Source organism: Filicampus tigris, chromosome 1 (genome assembly GCF_054856515.1).
Source record: "Filicampus tigris isolate MCC_2025a chromosome 1, RoL_Ftig_1.0, whole genome shotgun sequence".
NCBI lineage: Eukaryota > Metazoa > Chordata > Actinopteri > Syngnathiformes > Syngnathidae > Filicampus > Filicampus tigris.
In genome coordinates, this window is record NC_141217.1 from 36,746,923 (window position 1) to 36,765,582 (window position 18,660).

General features: G+C 45.7%; 1 protein-coding gene across 3 annotated transcripts; it reads left to right on the forward strand.

The window, feature by feature from the left end:
• Positions 1-430: 430 nt before the first annotated feature.
• LOC147153921 (neurofascin-like) lies at positions 431-18,030 on the forward strand. 3 transcript variants are annotated; one of them, XM_086037730.1, is made up of 28 exons: positions 431-464; positions 682-837; positions 4,085-4,197; positions 4,294-4,399; positions 4,504-4,694; positions 5,618-5,740; positions 5,994-6,212; positions 6,677-6,788; positions 7,250-7,437; positions 7,506-7,637; positions 7,715-7,858; positions 8,845-8,956; positions 9,035-9,198; positions 9,792-9,939; positions 10,039-10,163; positions 10,738-10,839; positions 11,203-11,400; positions 11,520-11,590; positions 11,669-11,891; positions 12,020-12,135; positions 12,977-13,187; positions 13,478-13,600; positions 13,999-14,172; positions 14,236-14,367; positions 14,444-14,513; positions 14,902-14,913; positions 14,986-15,021; positions 15,861-18,030. In XM_086037730.1, the coding sequence occupies exons 3-28, from the start codon at positions 4,122-4,124 to the stop codon at positions 16,090-16,092; spliced, it is 3,540 nt and encodes a 1,179-aa protein (XP_085893856.1). In that variant the 5' UTR covers positions 431-464; positions 682-837; positions 4,085-4,121; the 3' UTR covers positions 16,093-18,030. The 3 variants fall into 3 exon arrangements, with proteins under 3 accessions (XP_085893856.1, XP_085893874.1, XP_085893865.1); XM_086037739.1 differs by lacking the exons at positions 431-464; positions 682-837 and adding an exon at positions 1,837-3,257; XM_086037748.1 differs by lacking the exons at positions 431-464; positions 4,085-4,197; positions 4,294-4,399; positions 4,504-4,694 and having other exon boundaries at positions 476-837.
• The last annotated feature ends 630 nt before the right edge of the window (positions 18,031-18,660 follow it).

The window sequence follows — 18,660 nt, forward strand, 5'->3', positions numbered from 1 at the left end:
AGCATGCTAGCATTAGTCAGTGGTAGCTCGCTGGTGTTAGCTTCACCTCACATGGCAGCATGTCATGATGGAAGTCTCCTCATCTTTTAAACCGGATTCTGTAGAAGGCCCTTTCGACAGACTGCTTGCAACTAACTTTTCAGTGGACAGTTGACAGCAAATGCACTCAACGATCCACATATTAAGAAAAAGTAAATATCCACATCCATTTTTATGCTTCCATGTATTTTTTCCATCTATATTGCCACATTTCATCAAGCCAGGCTATACATTAGTCAAGTATTGACAAGTGACGTAATCGCTGATTATTGAGTAAAATAGCATCCAAGCACTGAGTTTCTGGGCTTCAAGCCCAGCCACATGTCTCCAAGCTGAGACACGATGTCCACAATAGGGGGTCTTTATTCCAAACAATGCGCTATTGAGGAAATGTAGCTTGGTGCCAGTCACAGTTACAATTCAAGGTCAGTAAGGAACACTTTACTCCGCTGAAAAGCAACCTCACCTCATGAAAAAAGGAACAATTAGACTGACTTTCAACTGACATGTATGGATGACACTTGGCTCGTCTCGGTTCAACTTGCAAATATTCCAGCTGGATTTCGTTGAATTCTGCTATCACAGCGGCGATGATGACGTGATATTTTGGTTTGCATTTCACAATGGATTTATTATGTCAAGCTTAGGGTACCAGCCGTCGGGCTTGATGACTTCTCTGTCACGATCACGTACCTGGACGAGATGTTACTGACGCTGAGGATGATAAGGAAGGAGGGCTCTGGTCTCCACGGCAACTAATAGAAAAGGCAACGCCAAAGGCAACCCTGGTACTTCAAGGTAGGACAGTCAATGTAGTCCTTGTAAAACAATAGTTTGTCATGTACTGTAAATGCATGTGACATAATGTTAGCGTTGGCATGTGAAGGGTGCTTTTGTGCTTGAGACTGTGCCAAAGCCAAGAAGCGATGATGTCACAAGGGGGCTGGATCAAGATGTGAGCGTGTGGGGGGGGGAAACGGTGCCAACTGCTCTTACTAACACAATGTCATGTTATTGAATATGTTCATTTGCCTTTGGTCGCCACAAACATTCCGCAGTTATACGTTAAGAGTTTTGTTATCTCACAGTCTATGACATATTCATCGTTATAATCGTAATATTTCCTATCCTACAATTAATCTACATTGTATTCATCATTTTGGTTGAAGCCACACATCCCCTTTCAACTTGGTACACCTCTATCACAGATATGTTGTACCTGCTACTTAGCTACTGTATATAGTTAACCTGACTTTCAATACCGGTTGAAGCACTGTCAAACTAAACATTAAACTAAGAGTACTGACGGGTGTCCGTCGGACCTCTGCATACGTATACTGCACCATAGTGACTATGTTTACATGCAGTTAATATTCGATTTAAGGTCAAAATTCTGATTTCCGAAACATTCTGAATACGCCGTTTACATGAATGAGCGGACAGAGTTGCTCCGGCATTTGAATAATCTACTGTGGCGGCGACGCACGGCGTCGTGACTGAAATGGATGTCATTTCAGCGTGTTGCTTTCAACTGTCAATAAAACACTTGACATTCGTGTCACTCACCACATGAATGAAGCAGCCGGTTTCCTCCTCGCTCCAAAAGTGCGCTTTTGTGCTGCGTCTCTTGTTTACCTCTGTTTGGGTATTTGTCTTTGTAGTACAGGAAGTGCTTGTATGCGGAGGTGCGGTGATTGGCGCGCAACCACCGCACTACCGCATACAAGCACTTCCTGTACTACAAAGACCAGCATTCCATTCCAACTCTTGATCGTGTATATGCGGGCCGGGAGTATCTTTGCCTTTTTCACCCCCCTCTCCTTCTTCTCCATCCACCTCTCAGTAGTAATGCTAAGTACAGCGTCTTATGTCTTTATTTGAATGTATTTTCGTTTTTTTTTTATACCAAGCATTTTGATGTAAATTTCGACTTTAACGGTGAAATCCGCCCAAATTCAGGTTACATCGCCAGTGTAGGTATGGAACTCCTTCGTAAAATTGAGGGCTGCCTGTAAATCAGAAATCATATAACAATAATAATAAATAAAGCTAGCTTCCTTGCCCTCATGCGGAACAATGTTCTGCTCAAACGGACAGTCCTTAGTCGAGTCCCGCCACACAGTGATGGCAAAGGGAAACAGATCAGGGCAGCAGCCCTACCATCCGCCCACCACCCGTTTACGATTCACTCCAATTGAAGCTTTGGGCCGCACGCTACGCGAGCATGGAGTCCCGTCGTCATTGAGCGGAGCCGCCACTGTGCCGCGTGGCGCATGGCACTGCTCTCCACTGGCTTCGACGAGGAGTAGCGCATGGGGACAGGCGGCCCCTTTCTGCCTTGCCAGCTTTCATGGCCTCTCTCCCATGATGAGTTTGCTGTCCACGTCTTCCATGAAATTAGGAGTCAACCTAAATCTGAACTGCTCACACCAGCTCAAGTTGTGAGCGTGTGAACGCCTGAGAGCCTTCACAGAAACACAAGCTTCCTCTGTGCACTTGACCTCTCGCTTTTCATTCTTTCCCACCTCCAAATGTAGCGTTTTATGTTTGCGATATTTCCGATGATTGCCAAAGAGGGAGATGCTCTCTTCTCAAGCGATGGGCCTGTTGCCAGGGCGTCATGGGACTCGAGCATTGCCACATGCAAGTTGTATGTGAGAGAAACAAACATTGCTTTCATACTGGCCTCCGCACTTCATCCGAGAACAATCAAGCCCACATTTCGATGTCATCTCAAGCAGCGGGAATGCAATTTCCCCCAGGATGGCTCATTAGCAGCTCTCGTATGCATTTCTGAAGTTAGTTTCTAGCGACTGCTATCGCGGAACCAAGAGAAGGCGCAAACTTGTGCCCCCCGACCTCGAGTTCTTTTAACTTCAAATCTTTCGCGGCCTCTTCTGAGTGGACGATTCAAGTGCAATGTGGTTTTCAAGCGTCGCAGTTGACCACCAAACCTCAAGACTGCGTTCGAGGGAAATGTTGTTGTGATTGTGAGGAGCAAGAACAATGAAGTGCAGAGACCGAGGTGTAGGTGGTTGCAAGGCACTCATTCATTATTCATGAGCTGGGTTGGCCCCGTGTAAGTGGCAGTGACGGCGCACACAACCTCTGTTATTGAGGTGCAAAGCTGCTCATTATTTGGGACATTTGAAGAACAGCCCTTTTGTGGAATGTTGAATTATGACCAGTCGGATAGGGAGGAGAGTCACATGAAGAAGGTAGGTGCAAATATCTGTCATTGCTGTTTTTTTTTTTTTTTTAATTTTTTTTTTATAAAAGGTAATACAGAAAGTTCATCAGAGAAAATGGAATGTTTTCCAAGTACCACATGAGGCTGCCGATGGACAGTTGCATTGATAAGTGAAATGATGACAGGGGACATGTCTTATCTTTGCTGAATTCTCATACTTATTAACAAGGGCTTTGCTGAATCGTCCGACCGTTTCTCTGTCTCCTCTTGTCTCTCTGTACATACTTCATTGTATTGAAACATGTCCACCCACTTCTTTAACGACAACCCATGTTTGGCACAATCTTAACTTATCGCAAAAAAAGTGCCCCTTTTGCACACCTTTGCACTGCATCTTAAAGTACACATTGCTCATCAACGTGTACAGCTACTGTATATATTCGATATAAACGATGTTTGAAACAGTTTTCATTTCCGTTAACTGCGATGCCCATCGACAGAACACATTAAAAGAAAGATCCAATTGCCTGTGTTTTCATCTGCAAAGGCATCATTTCGAGGGGTGTGGCCTTCACTTCAGCTTTGCAATTAGCTGCCAACAAGCAAGTGCAGTTAAGCCAATTGGCGCTACGCTGCAACTTTCTCTCGCTGGAGTTTTTGGGCCTGATAAGTTACTAGTACTACATTTGATTTTGGCTCATACTAAAACACTAACAGCAGTATCTGTTTCATTTGATACCCAACTGAAACATCAGAAATGTCACATTTGAATTCATACTATCTTTTTTTTTTTTAGTTTGCCCCAGACTGTTTTGAATGAATATACTTAAAGTGCAACGATGTGTTTGACTAAAGAATTTGTGACAAGCGGAGGAGCCCATGCACAGTCGGGATGGGCGCCCTGCTCCAAGCGGCATTGCTGATGGTTTTATGGCAAAGCGTTTGGCCTTTGGACATCCCTCTGGAAAGTGAGTCAATACGCTGCTTTTCTGCTTGGACTTTGTGATATGTGCATTCCAATGCGTCTGCTTGAATGCCTACGCTCATTCTTTGCCCGCGTGCAGTCCGACAACCCCCAACCATCATCAAGCAGTCAATGAAGGAGCATATTGTTGACCCCAAAGACACCATGGTCATTGAGTGCGAGGCCAAGGGAAACCCGCATCCAATGTAAGCCGCAGATGCAGTCGGTCGCGCGCTTTGGATTCCAACCCCTTCAACCACTCTGTTTTCCTTCTTCCCCTTCTTGTTTCATGCTTTGCTCATTGACAAAGTTTCTCCTGGCGGCGCAACGGCAAGTATTTCAACGTGGCGCGTGATCCGCAGGCAACGATGCGCAGGCGCTCGGGGACGCTGGACATCAACGCCTGGAACAATCCACAACAGTACCAGGCAGAATATCAATGCATTGCCTCCAATGAGTACGGCTCGGCCTACTCCAATAAGATCAGACTGCAACTGTACAGTAGGTTGAGAAAGACATTGGTTTTTTTTTGTATCCAAAAGGGATGTCATGATATCCAATTGTCACGATAAGAACCTCACAATGTGATAATTATCACGATATTGGTTGGAGGTTGGCGATGTATTAAAAGCGCACGATACTCTATAAAAGTTCACAATATTAAAAAAAAAAAGAGAGATTAAAAAACATCAAAATATTCCCTTTTTTTTACATAATAACAGCACTCACAAAGAAATAGATGACCTACCGGTACAATGGCCGAACACCTAATATTCAGGCACTTATTTGCGAATGCAGGCACACGTGAATCGGGCCAATTTGTGGAGGACCTCAAATGTGTCATGTTCCACTTTATCTGGCGATTAGCGTGGGTCTTAAAGATCTATGCAGCCATTATAGGTAGCAAAAAAATTGCATCAAATTAAACTGCAAATTAAACTTGACTGAGGGTGCTGGAACTGCACAAATGTAAAACAACTTGGGCCTTCAAACAGATTTGCTGATATTAACATCGTGACATGATGACGACGATATATTGGGGCAATTTTAATTTTGCAATATCACGATATTGCCGATATTGTGACATCCCTAGTATTCAACACAAACAATCACGCTCTTCTAACATATCGACGGCCGAAGTGCAAATCCTCCAGTTTGCGTCTATTCCAGAGCTTGTTGACCTGCCGGTTGAGGAGAAGCTAACGCTAACCCTAACCCCAACTCTTTTATACAGCCCCATGTGAGTAATGGCTGTGGGACAAAGGGTACATAGATCAATCGATCGATGGATCGATCAATAGTGTTTTAGTGAAGTGGGCTAAAGTCCATGGCTAGACAGATGCCGTATTTTTCATGATAGGCAGTTGATATTTGGTCGCTCTGTGGAGGTGAATGTAAAGTGACGCTTTGTCACGCTTGCGCAGGAGCTCCTGTCTGGCCGAGGGAGATTGTGGAGCCGGTGGTGATTAGTGCCGGCTCGCCTTTGGTCCTGGCCTGTGACCCTCCCGCAGGGCCGCCGAAACCTGAAACCTACTGGATGTCCAGCTGTAAGTGGCCCTTCACAGGTAGCGCTTAAGGCTGGCAAAGCGGCACGTACGTAAGTTCGAGCCCTTCAACGCTAGCTGCCACACTGCCACGTCCACCGCTTCCAGATTGAGTGAAAGTCGATTGGTTATAAATAATGACAATCCACGACTGTTGTATTTGAAACGGAAAGATGAACATACAAACCCAATTTAGTTTTTGTCTCTTATCATGTCCAGTTGTTAGCGAGAATTGTTACTGTTGATTTCCCGTCAGGCTCGTACGCCCGCCCCTTTAACTGGCCAATTCAGACAGCGTTCCCCACCATGCGCGCCGTGCGGCAGGACCGTCGGGTATCCATGGGCGTCAACGGGGATCTGTATTTCTCCAACGTCCTCTTCAACGACTCCGCCTCCGACTTCTGCTGTAGCGCCCGCTTCCCGTACAAGAATGCCATCCAGCAAAAGATGCCAGTGGTGGTCAAGGTTCTCACCAGTAAGTACCAACAGCGACTCACATGTGCCCCTGGTTGCTCTCTTCCCCCAATTCAGATCAACAAGTTACAGGTGACTATTTAAGAGTTATTGTTTTTTTCCTTTGCCGTGTAGATATATGCCACACCGGCTAGTCCAGCAATAGCATAGATTGGTGGTTCCCAAGCAATGTGTAAATTAGGACATTTAACTTCATTGGTCAGAAAATGATTATTTATTCACACCACATCATGTAAATTGAGAAGAGGTCATCATTATTTCAATATATATACTCATTGTGACATGTATCTGATGTGAAATACAGCATTGTGCCTTGGCTAAGTCAATGTTACAAATCACTCACGGTGACCGCCAAAAGAGACACAAGACGGACACGAGTAGGTTAGGTTTGACAAATACTTTTATGCTCGGTCGAAATAAGTCAAAACTTCAGGCACTTCTCCATCCAGTTTGTTGTCCTTGCAGCCCAAGCCGTGGTGGAGGCCGCCCCCACCTGGTTGTCTCCTACAGGCTCATCCAGTTCTGTTCTGGTCCTGCTGGGGGAGGAACTACTGCTGGAGTGTATTGCCGCAGGAGTGTGAGTGTTTTTCAAATGGATCGGATAAACATTGATGATAGCAAAGTACATCAGTTAGCGTTTGCTGCTCTCGAGGCATAAATACTACAATTACGCAATGGCTATCTAGCAGAACGGGATGTGCTTAAAGATGATTTCATACGCTTGCAAGAGTAACAACAACCACAGAGTCAAAGTGGAGCTTCTCTTTTACACGCGAAGTAAGGAAATGAACTCTTATTCCACAAACGTAATATTAATCGGAATGCCGTGTTTAGACTAGTGGGCCCGCATAGAACCAAAAAAAAAATATTTGGGTTGACTTCCGCTTTATTGTCAAAATTGGGCATTACGCAACTCAGCAACCAGCCCCATGCATGAAATCGCAAAGATGAACAACTGACTTGGATGGACAAAGACATACTGTATCATGAGATGAGTGTAAGATTGCGATGGTCAGACTTTTTTTTTCTCATCAAAAGGCCCACCCCTCATGTGACCTGGACAAAGAATGGCGAGGACTTGGCGCTGACCCCGCGCATGAAAATGAATCACTTCAACAAGATGATTCAAATCCCAAGGGCAACTTTTGAGGACGCAGGCGAGTACGTCTGCACTGCCGCCAACAAGATCAGCTCCATCCAGCACACGTTAAGTGTCACGGTCAACGGTGAGACGTGAGCACTGACAAACCGGCTTGTCGGCTGTTCCAGCGACTGACGGGCGTGTATTTGACAGCGGCTCCATTCTGGTTGGAAAAGCCGCAGCATTTAGTTTTGGCTCCTGAGGAAAGCGGGCGTTTGCTGTGCCGCGCCGATGGCACTCCTCGTCCCACGGTCCGCTGGTTCATCAACGGCGAACCCATTGAGAGTACGTTTGTCAAGCTTTAAAAGGCCATCCAAATAATTTCTTTCTGACTGCTTCTTGTTTTGTTTTGTTTTTCCAAGCTGCCACACCACAACCCAACAGGCAGGTGTCAGGAGACACTGTGACACTCAGCAGCGTGACGGCCCTCAACACAGCTGTCTACCAGTGCAATGCCTCCAACCCGTATGGCTACTTGTTGGCCAATGCTTTGGTCAACGTACTGCGTGAGTACCCGCCCTGTGTTTGGTGCGCAAACCCTGATTGAGAAAAATGGAAATTGCTCCAATGGTCTGACCTGAACGACCTCCGCCATCTTACTTCAGAGAACCTTTCCAATCGACACAATTTTAGTTGTGTGAATGTTGGACGAAGACTTCAACTGTGGCGGGACGAGCGCTCAACTTTGACCTCTGCAAACTCGGCCATCTTAGCAGCATTGACAACAACCGTTTGTCAAGCTTGCACTTTCAGTGACCTGTGTACAGTTTTTCTTTCAGTTCCTGTTGTTTCACACTACTCTTACTCTGTTTTTACTTCTTTGGAATACAGTTTGGAAATAGTTTCAAATAGAGGTCGCCACTCAAAGTTTTACTTACGTACAACACCTTTACTTAAAGTGGAAGTCAACCAAAACATATTTTTTTCAAGAATATTTTCTAGGCAGGCCCACTAGGCATTCTGATTAATATTGTGTTTGTGAAATATGAGATAAGCAGCAAAATCCACCCGTTTTTAGCTATCACAGGGGCGGCCATTTTGTCACGTCCGTCGACTGAAAATGACATCACAACTGCTCAGGGCTCAGGCAACCATAAAAATGCAACAAAAGGGACAAAATGGCCGCCCCCGGAGATAGCTAAAACAGGTGGATTTTTCTGCTAAACTCATATTCTACAAACGCAATAGTAATCAGAATGCTAGGTTTTGACGAGTGGTCCTGCATAGAATATATTCTTGTTTTGGTTGACTTCCACTTTAAGCCTGCTCAGACACAAGGCGAAACATCTTCTAAGTCTATCCGAACAGTCGGCTTGCGATCGCTTCAATGCCCTGAGAATGAAACGACCTGGATGAATGAGAATATCCAGAGGTGTCTCGTGTTTTATCGCTGTGCCAGGGATTAGGGCACTGGGACAAGCTGTGCCTGGCCTCGAGTGCACCAAAAGTATGATCAAATGTGTCCGTGATGCAACCAAATATTGTTTACTAGATGCGACCCCCCGCATTCTCGGGGTGAGGAATGAACTCATCAAGGTGGTGGAGGGCCGTCGTTCCTTCTTAGACTGCCGCCACTTTGGCGCTCCGGTGCCTGAGCTGCGATGGTGAGCAGATACACTTTGACACCGGGACTGCTGCTGCTGGTGCGTGTCGACTTTCTGAGCGCAGGTGCCCTCGCGCAGGTCCAAGTACGGCCAGGGGACTCTGGAGGGAAATCGCTTTAAGACGCACAGCAATGGCACCCTGGAGATAAGGCGCACGCAGATGGAGGATCAAGGAACGTACGTGTGCGCGGTCAGCAACGTCGCAGGTCGAGATGAGACTCAAGTCCGAATTGAGGTCAAAGGTCAGCAACACGACCGCTTCCCAATCATTACGTTCTGTTTATGGTTATTGCAGTTGTACAACTTGCGGCCGACTTATGGTGCCACACATTTGTACATTATTGAAAACTATCACCAGTTGTGGCAATATTTCTGCAGAAACCGGGAAACAGCAGGAAGTTTGTTATTATTATTGTTATTATTATTACTATTGCAAAAAGAGGAGAAGTCGTAGAGAATAGGCTGACAGAAGGCAATATATCAGCTGACTTACTCGGCATCCGCGGTTCCACTTGTACACGACAATAGCCACCTAGTGATCCATTTATTTTGTTACCTGGAGCACAGAGCACTAAAATAACCTTGGGCAGTGAGCCACATGCTGCTTCGCCAAGTCTCTAGACAAACATATTAGATACTGTATCTAAATAAACTGCTGTGGTAAAACTTTCCATTGCATAAGCGTAATATTAACACCTCGCTTGTAATATTTGATGATAGCTTTTGTTTTGGACAGCAATATATTGCGCAAGTTGTGGCCTGCCCTGCGTATGAACCGTCTGACGACAAAAGACACTTGTGCATCGGGTGCGATGATTTTCACTTTTGTACGCAGAACCAACCTTGATCCTGAAAAGACCCCAGGATATGAAAGTCGTCCGTGGAACTGATGTGCGTTTGGAGTGTGGCGTGAAAGCAGACGCCACCATTGCCGTCACAACCACTTGGATCAAAGACAAAAAGACCCTCACACTTGGGTGGAGGTGTGTGTGTGTGTGTGTCTTTTCAACTTCAAAACATAGCCAATGATATCGCAGACATCTCTCTCAGCCTTGTTTCCTTTTTACCTATGCACATCTCAGAGTGTCCCTGGATGAATCAAATCTGGTCATCAGCAACGTCAACAGAGCCGACGCCGGCGTCTACACGTGCGTGATCAAGAATGAACTGGACCAAAAGTCTGCATCGGCGCGCCTGATGGTGATGGGTAGGACATGTTAGGAAAACAGGCTTGACGTCAACAACACGGCATATCGGGCTCTTGATGCCATATGGACATGTGACATATCACTGTCAGAATCGTCTTTGTTGGCCTAGTGTGTCAAACACGCAAGGAAATTGTCTCTGGTAGGATGGGCTACACTAGTATTGCAGTAACAAGCAATTATGACGAAAAAAAAAAGAAAGATGAGCATCTTGACATAATGTAAGGCTACCATTAGTGATGTAGTACTGACCAAGCAAAACTAAAATGACCAGTCGTGCTTAGTCGTTATGACAATACAACGCCGTTGTGCAGATGATGCCGATAACGGTCGCACCATTGCAAGCGAGCAGTCGTGCAGTAATTATGATACGGCGTCGAATGTGCAATGATGCAGAAACTTTCGTGCCGTGGAATATCAATCGACGACAGTTTTACAAATACCGTATGTGGAGGGCTGAAGCTACACTAATCAGTGCTGTGATACAGTCGCACAGGGATGTGCAAAATTGGCAAACCTTTGCAAAGTGCCGCTATGCAGTGTATACATGTGCATTCAGTCAGTGTTTGTGTGTAGATTATCCTGATCCTCCCACTAAACTGGAGCTGTCCGATCCGTACGAACGCAGTGTAAGACTCACTTGGGTCCCTGGAGACAGCAACTTCAGCCCCGTTACAGGTAGGAAATACACTCAGGTGAGCGGACGGCCACTTTTCGAGCAAAAATGATTGAGCTCCTCCGTCGTGACGCCGTCCAAATTTGTATGCAAGCCGGAACGTGCCTTGTTCGTCACTAACCTACAGGACAAAAGCATTTCCAAAAGTCATAATTACACGAGCGTAAATATTTGTATGAAAAACACTTCTAGGGCAGAATTATAAAACAATCCAATGATAAAGAATTACTGTGGCCAGTCAGCGTGCCTTCTTGTACCACATGAAAACAATACAATACGTATGGGAGTGAAGATTTGAAAGAAATGAAACGGTCCAACCGCAGAACACATTGTGATTGTAATGATCTGTTTGTCGTTGTCTTCAGAATACTTGGTGCAATATGACGATGATGACTGGTTACCTGGCAAGTGGAAGAACTTGTCAACATACCCCGGAAGCCTCAACTCGGTCATTCTGCACCTTTCACCTTTCACCTACTACGAGTTCCGCGTCATTGCCATCAATCAAATTGGTCCCAGTCGCCCAAGTCGGCCATCTATGCGATTCCAGACCAGCGGTGCACGTGGGTTGCTTACTCCAACTTCCGAGAGTTTTTTTTGTTGTTGTTGTTGTTGTTTTGTACATGTGCATGTTTGAATGTCAAAAGACGTCAAGCGAGCCATTTCACTAATCGGCCCACAGCTCCAGATGTCATCCCAAAGAATGTGAAAGGAGTTGGAACATGGAGGAACAACATGGAGATCAGCTGGGAGGTGCGACACACTCACACAAACGTCCTCGCCGCGGAGCCCGTAAACCTTCAACAGCGCCGCTGTGCTCTTTCCTTTCAGCCCCTGACGTACAGAGAGTGGAACGGCCCGCACCTCAAATATCTGGTCTGGTGGCGAAGACGAGACTCCAGAGAGGAGTGGAAGAACGCCACCACCAAATGGCTGAAATATTACATTTACGATGCCGATACGTTCACTCCTTATGAGCTCAAGGTCCAGGCCGTCAATGACTTTGGCCTGGGCCCGGAATCTCCCGTTGTCATCGGCTACTCCGGGGAAGACCGTGAGTCCCCCGATTCACCTCCGTTATGCATTTTCAGCACCGCGTTGAAGAGGGAACGCGCCGCCATCCTCTGCTTTGCCTCGCCGACGGTCAATAGCAAACACAAGTGACTTTCCATCTCCCCAAAGGTCCCGTTGACGCACCCCGAAACCTGCGCTTGTCAGATATTCAGGGCACCCAGGTGACCGTGCATTGGGACCCGGTGCCGCAAAGCTCCATCATGGGGGAACTGAAAGAATACAAGGTGTGTTGACCTAGACGGAGGGGCCACAATATCAAAGAAAACGTGACCTTTGTGATCACTACACAGTCAAAGTGAGTTCAAGGTCGGTGCGTAACTTCTGCCGACCAATAGGAAAGGAGCAGACGCATTCTTATGGCTCTGCTTTATGAGCAGCAATAGCCAGCCCATAATACATCAAGAAAGTCTTCACCATTTATCAATCCACCTCCTAACTTATGAAAAGCCCCGCAAAGTCAATTCTGGCATTTGTTTCGAAATTCATCGGCAACTCTGCTGTTTTCCGTTGTAGAGAGAAAGCATTCAAGTGTTTTTCACCATTTCAGATTTCCAGATTTTCCAGATTTAGTGGACATGCCCACGGCGTTTGAGAGTGTAGAGAACGGCTTGCTTTTTCACAATTTTGAAGCCCCACTTTTATCAACTTGGCAAAATTGTATTTTATTAGAATCATTAACAACAACACTCACCTCTGGTGTGGCAAATTTAGATGACATTTTTATATTCACCTTACAAGGACTTTAAATGTTTCAAAGGTTTGTTGCAAGCTAGTCAAATATTGAATTACTATTTTATTTATTGTTTATTTTTTTAACAAATTGGGTGAGTAGTGATTTTGAATCCTGCATCTCCTGCACATACTTGATGGTGTTATGAGGTGTTACCCATTGACTCCTCTTTTTCGTTTGATTGCAAAACAAAAGTGTTCATGGTTAAAAAAAAAAAGAAAAAAAAAAGCCCAACAAATCCTCTTCCAAATGCACCTTTGAAAATCTCCTTATTGAAGTGCGTGAGCCAAATGACCCATGCAGTGGTTGCTGCTTGCTTGTGGCGGGCCTTGCAGGTCCACTACTGGAGGGACAGCAGCCAGCTGAGGTGGCTGCCAGTCAACAGAGCCATGCGGTCGCAAGCCTTTGCAGACAGCGGCCCCGAGCCCTCGGGGGTTCTCACCGACCTCACGCCCTACAGCAACTACAAGATGTACATCGTGGTGGCCAACAGTCGATATGAAGGCCCGCCCAGCAACAATGTACACTTTTCTACACCGGAAGGAGGTAGGAAATGTCTGAAGGGACGAGTTGGCGCGGCATCAAAGCCACTTGTGACCTCATCGTGACGTTTCTGATCGACTGGTGAAGGGAGGCTTTGAATCACTTCTGGTTCTTCTAGAAACGCTTAAAACCACCAAGCGTATGTTGTAATGGCGAAAAAGATGTTGCTTTGTTATGTTTGTGCAATGGGAATGAATGTTTGAGCTGGCGCGTTCTGTAAAGTGCTGCAGCTGTTATGCAAGCGCTTGAGTTGACTTGCAAAAAGTCATCATCTGCTGTGTTTTCGTCTCTAGTGCCATCTGCTCCCACATCCTTCAGGATCCAGCAGCGACATCTTGACACTATTTATGTGGACTGGGACCTGCCAGCAGAACCCAACGGGATTGTCAGCGGCTATTCGCTCAAGTACCAGACAGGTGATTATTCACTCTGAATTTACTCGTCTTTGTGCAGTCACCGAATTGGATGTAGCCGCTGTACGGATTCAGTGACCAGATCTGGGGTGCACCAGCACCACTTCGGAGGCGCCGCAATGGAGATTTCCGCATCGATCGACCGGGAGGAGGAAAACGTCTTCCTGCTGTGCCTCATCTTCTTCAATGGACTCTCATACTATTCTAACTAACATTCTATCGACATCTGCGGTATCTCATTTTACCCCAGATTTTTATTTTTTTTTTTCTGTGAGGGATGTCATTAATATTTGTCAAGTGCGGGCTTGCGAAGCCCTTTGAGATTCTTGTGATGAAGGGCTACTATATAAATACTATATTTGACTTGACTTGAGCAACTGGGCTTCCGTGTGGCTCCTCAGTGAATGGCAGCAAGGGAGAGGAGCCGAGAGTGGAGGAGTTCCTCGCAAACGTGACCAGTTTCTCACTGCGCCGATACGACCGCTACACGCGCTACCGCTTCTCTGTGGCCGCTCGAACTCGATTGGGTTTGGGCCAGTGGCACACGGAGGAGTCGCCACACTACACCACTGAGAGTAAGTCATTGTGCATTTGGTTTGTGGGCATGCTGCCATGAGCTGTTCTTTGGCCATCCGCAGTCTACGCTCAGGATCAGGTGGACCTGTCCACTAAGGGCTGGTTGATTGGCATCATGTGCGCCGTGGCCCTCATCGTGCTCATGCTCCTCATCGTGTGTTTCATCAAGAGAAGCCGAGGGGGCAAATACCCAGGTGCGCTCCCCTCAACGCCCGCAGATTGTCCGTCAGTCACTTGGCCTCTTGACTGTCTCTCTTTTCCCAATTGCAGTGCGGGAAAAGAAAGAGATTTCATCCGAACCCGTGGATGACATCGATCAAGAGGGTTCCTTTGATTATCGGTACGAATTAGCGCAACCATTCCCACTAATCTCTGACAAATGTGAACAGGAAGTATCATTGTAAAAGAATGTCTTGATCATTTGTCAAATCACCTTCTGATGCACTTTAGTTGACATCACCTTCTGTGTGCACCCACCTCAAGCTTTGTTCTGATGCTATTTGGTTCCCTTTGCCCTGCAACGATGTGGTAGTCATGCTACATTACAGGAACCATTTCCAGTTTTCTTCTTGGAAACAAACTGTTGAGTCAAATTACACAACAGTGGGAAGTCACAGTGTGCCTGTTGATGTAAATGAAGCAGTTCACATCATCAATCGTGATTTGCTGCCTTCAAATCAGTTTTTTCTTCTTCCCCTCCACCCTTTTCTTGACCTGTGCCCAACAAGGTCTTTTGAAAGGTAGGCCTTCGTCAGCAAAACGTGCCTTGAACTGGCTGCACAACTAAACAAATGTGGTTTTGTGTACTGCAGGCTGGCCCGTGTCACCACGCTGGCCTACCCGCGCTGGTAGGTGCTCGCTCTTGATTGGACTCGGAGCAGTCCACAACAATGGAAGCATTTCCACATTGCCCCCGTTCATATAATACAACAACATTGAAGGGACAGCCCAATAGCGTATGCGGTAGATGTTAAATAATAATAATAATCATCATTATATTTACTTGGAATTCTTCTGAATTCCAGAAACTACACAATTCTTTCCAATCTACAGTGGTGCATTGACGTATACCGTCAAACTAAGCAAAAAAAGAGAATTACACATCATGTATTTAACACAACCACACAACTTTGCCCTCTGCTAGCTATATGCTAACACCCAATGCAAAATGCTATAGACGGGCTAACGAATAGCATTGATCGATAGTCGTAGTGTTACGACCCTTGAAGCAACCAATATTTGAACACAAACGGTGCATCAACACACCGAGACAGACAATAGCACAATACTCACAGGCATATATTCGTTATCCTCTATGGAAAACGGTGAATATTGCAGCATCTTATCAGTAATTTTTATAACTATTCTTCTTCATTTGTGTCTGCACGATGCAATGAATCAATCGTGCTGCACAAACCGTTTCGTTATATTTACATTCGATTTACATCTACTATCTGTTTTTTTTAAAGTCCACTGTTATAGAATGCTAGATTCAAAATGTAGAGACTGGAATCTACATTGGCTCCAGGTCTGTATTGTTCTCAATTGCCTTACAGGGTTAAACAAAGGAAATTATGGCATTTCCATTCATTTCAATGGGGGCAAATGATTTGAGATGCAAGTGGAAGCGTGGAGCAAATCAAAAGTTGTATCTCAATGCACCACTGTACTTTATTTTCCCCTGTAGGGAAGAGGAAAGGGGGCTTCAGAGAGGAGCGCCTTCTCAGGAGGCTGTGATGAAAAGGTGCGAGAGCGACGACAGCCTGGTGGACTACGGCGATGGCGGGGACATACCCTTCAATGAGGACGGCTCCTTCATCGGCCAGTACACGGCGCAGAGGAGAGACGTGAGGGACTTGGACTTTGGCGGCAGCTTGGAGCTGCAGTCTCCAGTGAGCGCCATCTACTCCCTGGCTTGAAAAGGCCAATCCAGGGGCGACTGCCGGGAGCAGCGGGAGCACGAGCTGGCCTCCAAGACGGGCGGACAGCTGGGGAAACGCGTCCAAAGCATGCCATTCCAGACACATTTGCATGTGTGTCAAGCCAGATCCTGGAATGAAGAGCGAATCACTTTATCATGTTGATAAGAAAAAACAAATGCAGGACAAAAAAAATTTCCACCATATGTCGGTTTCTTTTTTTCTGTAACATGATCAGTAGTGAACTCTTAACCCTTTCGAACACCTGAACTATGAATTAACGACTGTTCATTTCCAGATATTTCCAATGAACTAATGATTGACTTCCATCTGCCACTCAGTTTGCAGCTCTGTCAGATGGAAAACACACACGTAACTTGTTGTAACCTTCCACTCACTAGAGAAAAACGACTCATGTGGATTGTTTGCTGCTGACAGTTTATCCACAGTGTGCCCGCTGTAGACATTAGACCCATCACTGTATTGGAAGTCAAGTGTCAAGTAATACATTTTGGAATGGTGATGAAGTTCTTGTTTCACTGCTCCTTTTCCAAACTTCATGTGAAAAGAACAATGTCTCATATATTTGGCAGTGTCAACTTCTCCAGGTCTACTCTGGAGATGTTTTTTCAGCAGCTAAAGGCTGTTTTAGTGATTGACTTGATGTGACTGCTGAAAATCAGATCCGAATCAATCGGCAGCTCAAGGTTTTCGGACTTGGTCGTCGGCTTCTAAAGACAGTGACTCCAAATGTTTACCAGGGGCAATCTTCTTTTCTCTGTTGCCAAAAAACAATCACCTCCATTTTGTTTAGGTTTAGTTGAAGGAAATGTTGGTTTGGCCAGTTACAGTGACACAACATCTTTATGGAACCGGTGTGATTTGGGGACATTGATCAATATAGCTGTGTGTCATCTGCATGGCCATGATAATCAAGTTTTGCATTCTGAAGGGTAGCATATCGTCGCTGTCCTGTGAAAGACACTTTTGTCCAAATTGGGATTTTTTTTTTTTTAATTTTCACGTTAATGCAATGTCCGTTATGCGGAAACAACATTCACGTAAAAATAAGAAAACTGAAAAAAATGGACACAAGTGTTTTTCACAGGACAGCGACAATATACAGGCTGAATAGAAGGGGTTCAAGGACTGACCCTTGAGGGACCCCACCTGACATGGCCACTGAATCAGAGATTCTCAACAAACGTGGGGTGGCATAGGGGCGGTGTGGCTCACTGGTAGAATGGTCATCTTCCAACCCAGAGGTTGTGGGTTCGATCCACGGCTTTTGTGACGAACTTGTGACCTTGTCGAAGTACCTTTGAGTAATATACTGAACCCCCAGTTGCTCCTGATGCTGCGTCATCAGTAGGTAAAATGAGGTACAGTGTGAAGCGGTTTGAGTACCGAAGGTAGAAAAGCACTATACAAATGACAGCAGATTTACATGTACCGTAGAGAGGATTTACAAACAAATCCTTGGAGTCACTTTACAGGTCGTTAAAAAGAAATTCATTTAACTAGCGTAGTAGCCTTCAAGAAACTGGCTTGAATTGTCAAAGAACTTGAATTTCCCTTGGATTTTTGCTGCATGACGTGTTCGCTGTCTTGAACCCTTGAACCAACCGCCTCTGCACAAGACAACTCACTGTTACAACATGCAAGGTAGTGACAAAAAGAAACTTCTTATCATATCAGCGCACCAGCATTGAAGGTATTGTGGACTGATAGAGTGTAGTTGTGTTATTGCAGCCTCACTCCTTGCTGCGAAATGGTGGCAAAAAGCTCAAATCGTCGCACTTGTACATGCTCCGGACGAAGACTGAAGCGATATATGAACAAATGAAAAGTGTGTTTTGGATCGGAAACATCGATTACACATGCATGGACTTGTTTTCTAATTATAATAATTATTATTAAACCTTCATTTAAGCACAATAGTCTGAAAGAATCTCTTTTGCGAGGGTGACACACGTTTCACACTAAGCACCGTGCGTATGTGCGACACAAACAACAAATGGATAGAAGTCCAAAAATGGAGGCACGGTGACATTAAAACCAGCTAAATGCCGCCAAAACTACTACAGCCAGAAATCTGCGCTGCCAAGTCATTCGGTAGGCTGGGAATGGATCCCACAACCTCTGGCTTGGGAGACGGCCATCTGGGCCCACCGCCCCAGCAATACGTCCACGGACGATAAAAACAAACCCTGCAACCAGCGGCCATAAAAACTCACTTTCTGAGAGATATAAACCAAAAAAACGCAAATGAAATACATTTAGAGACAAAGAATGAGCCAGTGTTTGTCTTCACTCTAAACCAGACAAACCCCAGCAACACGGCCGTAACGTCTCTGCAATCAGGCAGCGGCTTCAGGGCGGAGGAAGGAAGACGTTCTCGACGAGTGCGTTGTAAAACATTCACTATGAGTCAAGGCCAACACGGTGACTCCATCGCTGCTCGACAACTCCAACATGACAAAAGCCAATCGTATAATCTGGAACCAGGATAAACCTGGAAAGAAGGCAAAGACGGCGCCAGCAAGTGAGGCAAGTTGAAGTCCAGAG